Here is a 6,916-nt window from a genome sequence, read left to right on the forward strand (position 1 = left end):
TTTTATAACCTTTTTTAAAACAAAGAGCAATATAATTTTTTTTTTATTTAACCACTGTATTTTTTTAGTTAACCCAATGTATTGAGACAAACAACAAATATTATTTATTTTAACAATCAAACACAAAATAAAAATTAAATATCTAATTTCTAATGTTTTATATGCAGATTAAATAGGTTTTAATGAAAATTTTGTCTTGTCTCCCGAGGCCACAGGAGGGCGCAATGAGCAAAATAACAGCGCATTTAAATTGTCTTTAAAAACCGTACATTAGGTCTAAATTAACTAATAAAAATCAAATATAATTTCGTAAATTGCATAAACAATTATGAACAAAACAGCATCATGCATTATGCAAAGCTTAAAGTTCACCCAAAAATGAAAATTTGATGTTTATCTGCTGGGCATTCAAGATGTAGGTGACTTTGTTTCTTCAGTAGAACACAAACTAAGATTTTAAACTCAAACCGTTCCAGTCTGTCAGTCTTATAATGGAGGTGAATGGGAATCACGGCTTTGAGAGTAAAAAAAAAAAACATACACGAACAAAACCAAATTATAACGCTTTATTGATGTGTAAAGACACAAAACGATCGGTCTGTGCAAGAAACTGAACAGTATTTATATCGTTTTTTACCTCTGATTCACGCAATGTCCGAATTGTCCAGAGCGGCAGCGCATCCTCCTGAGCGCGTTCTGAGCGATAAGTCTGCGATCCACCGTAAAGCAAGAAGAAAAAGACGCCTCACGTGCCTGCTGTTGAGAACGCGCTCAGGAGGACGCGCTGCCGCTCAGGACAGTAGGTGACTGTAATAATAATACATTTTAGTACTTATGTAACACCATGTTTATTTTTCATGAAGTACCCTCAAAGGTGCACCTTTGTAACTTATCTATCCTTAAAGCATGCATACTTGTATGGTACTAATATGCTCCCTTTTAGGGGTATAGTTGCACCTTTGAGGTTACTGCCCCAGTAAAGGGCTAAAATACAATTATAGGATATTTTATTTTTGACAGTGTAAACAAAAGTTAAAAACGTGGTTTTAAAATCTAATATTAAGTGAGTATAATTACTGATTATATTCTTTTAATAATTTAAAAGATCAATTTAGTTTATAAGTATCGGTATCGATATCGACGATACTGGGCTTGAAAATATCGGTATCGGATCTAAAATAAAATAAGAGGTATCGGACAATCCCTAGATTTTTGTTTTGGAGCTGATGATCCCGCGCTCTGCTGCCACACTGAAGCGCACTCGCCACTAACTGGACAGGGGTGGGAATTACAGTTATAAATGACCATAGATCAGTGTATTTAAAATCTAATATTAAGTGAGTATAATTACTGATTATATTCTTTTAATAATTTAAAAGATCAATTTAGTTTATAAGTATCGGTATCGATATCGACGATACTGGGCTTGAAAATATCGGTATCGGATCTAAAATAAAATAAGAGGTATCGGACAATCCCTAGATTTTTGTTTTGGAGCTGATGATCCCGCGCTCTGCTGCCACACTGAAGCGCACTCGCCACTAACTGGACAGGGGTGGGAATTACAGTTATAAATGACCATAGATCAGTGTAATTTATCAAAATGATAGACGGCCTTCAGATTTTTCCGTAACTGCTAAAAAAATTCCATCAATAATGATGGAATTTGAAAAAGAAATCCTTTGTAACATTACAAATGTACTGTCGCTTTTGATCAATTGATTGCACCCTTTCTTAACAAAAGCCTGTGTTAATTCCTTTAAAAAATTTACTGATCCCAGACTATTGAATGGTATATATATATATATATATATATATATATATATATATATACCATTCAATAGTCTGGGATCAGTAAATTTTTTAAAGGAATTAACACAGGCTTTTGTTAAGAAAGGGTGCAATCAATTGATCAAAAGCGACAGTACATTTGTAATGTTACAAAGGATTTCTTTTTCAAACAAATGCTGTTATTTTGAACCGTCTATTTTTTAAAGAATTCTGAAAAAATAGTATTGTGGTTTCCACAAAACTATTAAGCAGTAAAACTGTTTTTCATATTGATAATAATTATAAATAGCCTATCTCTTGAGCACTAAATCATCATAGCAATCAGCTTTGCCAACACAGGAATAAATTACATTTTAAAATATGTAAAACAGTTATTTTAAATTGTAATAATATTTCTCAATATTACTGTTTTTACTGTATTTTGTTTTAATAAATGCAGCCAAAGAGACATTTTTCAAAAACATACATGATTTTTTCTAACCCCAAACTTTTGAATGGTAGTATATTAATAAATCTACATTAATAAATGCTGCAAAATAATTTTAATAATTTGTCTCATTTAGACGAGATTTTCAAAATTCATCTGCTGCTTTTTACAGTCTGATTACAAGCAAAGACCCCATCTTACAGCTGAGACAAGAAAAGGGAGTGGTTTATGATCGTTCTTTCCCTGGTTACATGTTAATTGATTGGCTGCTACAGAACAGTGAAATAGAGAGTCGACGGCAAGGACTGGATCTCTGCAAGGCCCTACTAGAGCATGGTATCATTCAGCATGGTAAGAACAGTAACTATCACCTAGATTATAACAGTGTGCGTTTTATTTAGCCATTAGCAGGTCTAAATGCACTGTCTGTTAAGTTAATCTAATGCAACATACCTGTGTATAGAGCGATGACTTCTTGAAGAAACGTTATATCTGCAGTGATTTCGCTCTTCATGCTTTGCCTTGCTGAAACAGTCCACTCTTCATTTCACTCTGCAGTCTCTCTGAAGCACCACTTCTTTGACAGCGGGCTGCTGTATCAATTCTGCATTAACTTTCGCCGGCGGCGCCCTCTTTCTGAACTGTTGCATGAGACAGAGAATGAAGAGGTTGAATGTATAACACACCAAAGCCAAGAAGACCAGGCTGACAGTCCCTTCACAATCCACAAAACTCCTCCACCTGAAGGCAACAGTGACTTTTTATCTGGTAGTAAAATCAGTACAAATACAACAAATATATTTCAGTGCTTTGATATGTGGAGTGTTAGAGCTTGAGAGGTGGCGCTTAGGCAAATGGCCCAATTTAACCAGAGGGAGTTTCAGCACACTAATTACCTGGTCAACCCCTCTGGAGTAATGAAAGCAATATGAAGTTAAGTGCCTTGCTCAAGGGCACAGCTGGGATATCACAGCATAATGAGCTCAGTAACTCTCCATTTTCGTGGACAGCCATACATGTAACTTGCAACCTGTGTCAGCAACCTAGCTCTTTAACCTAGGGTTTCTCATTATTTTATTTTACACTAAAGGCTCCTTTTCATAACCCCAAACTACTCATGGACCCCCTGACACATGACAAAATCTAATACAAGACTACCCATTAGGCCAACATAACCATTTGAGCAAATTACTGATATATATTTGTAATTACTAATATAATATAATGGGGTCAGTATATGATTTTTTTTTTTAAAGCTGCAGTCCGTAACTTTTTTTGGTTAAAAATTATTCGAAATCAATATTTGAGCAAGTACATAACCAGCCAGTGTTCAAAATTATCGCCTTACTTAAGCCCGATTCACAACGGTAAGATTATAATAATGTTTTCTAATTTCAGTGGTACGGGTAGGTTTTCGTGGGAAATTCGAGCATGGCACTGCGTCATTATGTCACGTCTGTAAACATAAAGAAGTTGTCCCGGCTACTAGTCTATCGCATGTGAGGATCCTGCAAGTGGCGGATCGTTTATAGCCTTTTCTCACAGCAGCTGGAATAATTCATTTTATCATTTTGATGGCGGATTGTAATCCAGAAAGGATTATGTGTTTATGAAACACATGTGAATGAAATTAAATTATATTCCAGTTTCAAATATGCATCTGATTACAGATAGCCTGGGATTACACAAGATCTGTATTTTAAAGACAATAAGTTCGAAGGGAGCATAATTTGCTTTTTGGGTTAAAAGAATTTCTTAATATGAAATTCGAATGGTATGACAATTAGCGATTAGACTGTCCAGAAACTGAAATCACACACTATACACAGTCACGCAATGCTGATGTTGTTAACATTAAGAATTTGAGAATAAAGTTTAACAATAATAATAATTTGCACGGTCTGATGTGATATGAGCTAACCGATCATTAGATTAAATCACCATTGGTAGCGCGATTTATTGTAATGCTTTTTTCCTCAGTTGGTCAGAACAAACGTGGCAGACTTGTTACTTGTTCTGATGACAATATCCGGAGAAATTTCATATTTGGGTCATACATTTCAAGACGTAGGCTAGAATCTGTGATTGTGAAGTACAGTAAATATCCACACTGGTGCAATGACTGACAGCCACACATTCACCTCAAAACATTAGATTCATCTGCGCTGGAGCCGTGTCGGCGCACAACCCACGCAAGGAAGATAATTCCGCGCACAGCTGCAATTGCAGGTTTTCAAACAGAGATGGCAACAGAGGCAAAACTTACAGACTGCAGCTTTAAAGGTAACATATCATGAAAATCTGATTTTTCCAGGTCTTAAGTGCTATAATCAGGTCCCCGGTGCATCTACCAACCAAGGAAACGTGAAAAAGATTAACCCAGTAACTTTGTTTTGGTAAGCCTTTTTCTGCTTCAGATTTCGCTCCCTTGGTAACGTTGCAAAGGGATCTCATTATAATATTTACGCCCCTTAATCTGTAAATTTCCACCCATGGCGCCTTTATTGTGTTTTGGCAAGCGACAACGGTGTACCAGTTCTAATCCCATGGCGAAAGTTTGAGCAAAACATGCTAACTGTTCTGTCTTTGGCTGCACAGACGAGCACAGAACACTATCCACAGTCCCAGCCTCAAGAGGAGACAAGAGAGCAGTGGATTTATTGATTTATTTAATGTATATTGCTGCTGCCACACAGATCTAAAATAAACATGCGATTTATTTCCCAGCTGTTTACCTTCACAGACATAAACAACTATTTTTTGTAACTCATGTGTTTTTAACGTAAACTTGTGTGTGAATGAGAACTTCGTTTAGTACTCACATGCTGTGACAGCCGCTTTCTGTCCGTGTGCTCTCAGAAAACCGTATATCATAAGTTTAAACTCATATGGTTTAAAACCATGATTTCAGCAGGATAAACATGATAATCAGAACCAAAACAGATGTTTTTAGCAGGTCCCAGCTGTAATGGCGCAGCTCTATTCTGGAAAAGGGGGCGGGGAGCAGCAGCTCATTTGCATTTAAAGACACAGGCCCGAAAACCAGCTGTTTCTGCTTCCACTCAAAATAGGCATTTTAAAAATTATATTATATATGATCTGTGGAGTATTTTGAGCTGAAACTTCACAGACACATTCTGGGGACACCAGAGACTTATATTACATATTGTAAAAAGGGGCATAATATGTCTCCTTTTTAAATAATACATTTATTTAACAGAGATGAAGGAATTTCACTTGAAATTTCCTCATACTCTCGATTCTCTTTTTTTTTGTTTTCCCTTTAAAATGCTTGGGTGCCATGGTCTATCCACATTTAACTTTAACTTTTTTTTGCTGAACTGTTACTGATGGCCCAACACCAAACCTGCATATTTAGATGCATTCTAAGGAAGTTTAGTCTCTTTAAGAATTTGTGGGGAAAGATGTCAAACTACCGCTGTAAAAAGCTTGGCTGATGCGATCATCTCTGTATAATATAATGTGACTGACCTGCAGTAGATATACCAGACTCTTCCTCTATCCTTTTGTAAAGAAATCGTTATAAAGGAAATTAAGCTGCACAATTGTTTTCAACATTGATAATAAGAAATTTTACTTGAGGACACAATCAGCAAAATTAGAACGATTACTAAAGGATCATGCAACACCAAAAACTGGAATAATGGCTGCTGAAAATTCAGCTTTGCAATCACAGGAATAAATGACATTTCAAAATATATTCAAATAGAAAACAGTTATTTTAAATTGTGCTAATATTTCACAATATTACTGTTTTATTGTATATTCTATTTAATAAATGCAGCCTTGGTGAGCATAAGAGACTTAATTTAAAAACATTAAAAAAATCATGCCAAAGTTTCAAACGGTATTGAAGATCAATGTATAAACTTGTAAATATATGTATAAATATACAAATAAAAAATATGTATAAGCTTTTCTAATGTATAATTCTAATTTCTAATTTCAGTTCAACCTACTTTGGATGGACGATGTGGAAGTTTGACCCACCAGCAGCATAGTTCACGTGGATACCCACTCACTGCTTCTCTTACTGTTGCCCTTGCAGTACGATGCAATCCCACATCAGGTTATTATAGGAGAGCATTTGCATGCTTTTGAAAATCTATTACAGGCACAACTGTTAAATTCCAAGAGACAAAGTATTCTATCAGTTTTCAAATTTTGATCATAAAATGTGTATTATTATTTTCGACAGTGCTGAAAAGACATGTAACCTGTGAAGAGCTGTTATCTCCAGGTGCTCCTTATGTAAAAAGAGTTCTTACGGTAAGTCTTGCATACATCATGCTTAGCTGGCCATGAAAAAAACATTGAACTACAGTTTGTTCATGTGAGTTTTATAATTAAAGATCCTCGGTGATGCCCTAGGCTGGGGCTTTGTAGTACGTGGAAAATCACCTTGTTATGTTCAGGCTGTGGATCCTGCAAGCCCTGCTGCAGCAGCAGGAATTAAGGTGATCATAACACGTAAACACAAACACAGCTGCTTACGCAATAAAAATTTTGAATCCATCATCAGCTGGTCTCTAATCTTTTTTTTTTGCTTAGGTTCGCCAGTTTGTGTGCCGAGTGAATGGATGCAGTGTGCTTCACTTAGACTATCGTACTCTTTCAAAACTGGTGATGACTGGACCCCGTGTTGTTACTTTGGAAGTCATGGAACCACTGGATTAA

General features: G+C 35.9%; 1 protein-coding gene across 1 annotated transcript in view; it reads left to right on the forward strand.

Annotated features, from left to right (window-relative positions):
- LOC107563252 (DEP domain-containing mTOR-interacting protein) overlaps positions 1–6,916 on the forward strand; it is a 14,021-nt gene extending 7,105 nt beyond the window's left edge. Inside the window, exons 4-9 of the mRNA XM_016248104.1 lie at positions 2,391–2,569; positions 2,777–2,986; positions 6,189–6,308; positions 6,438–6,508; positions 6,592–6,696; positions 6,791–6,916. Of these exons, the coding sequence (XP_016103590.1) occupies positions 2,391–2,569; positions 2,777–2,986; positions 6,189–6,308; positions 6,438–6,508; positions 6,592–6,696; positions 6,791–6,916 (811 nt within the window). The remainder of the gene's footprint in view (positions 1–2,390; positions 2,570–2,776; positions 2,987–6,188; positions 6,309–6,437; positions 6,509–6,591; positions 6,697–6,790) is intronic.

Source organism: Sinocyclocheilus grahami, unplaced genomic scaffold, assembly GCF_001515645.1.
Source record: "Sinocyclocheilus grahami isolate Dianchi unplaced genomic scaffold, SAMN03320097.WGS_v1.1 scaffold3.1, whole genome shotgun sequence".
NCBI lineage: Eukaryota > Metazoa > Chordata > Actinopteri > Cypriniformes > Cyprinidae > Sinocyclocheilus > Sinocyclocheilus grahami.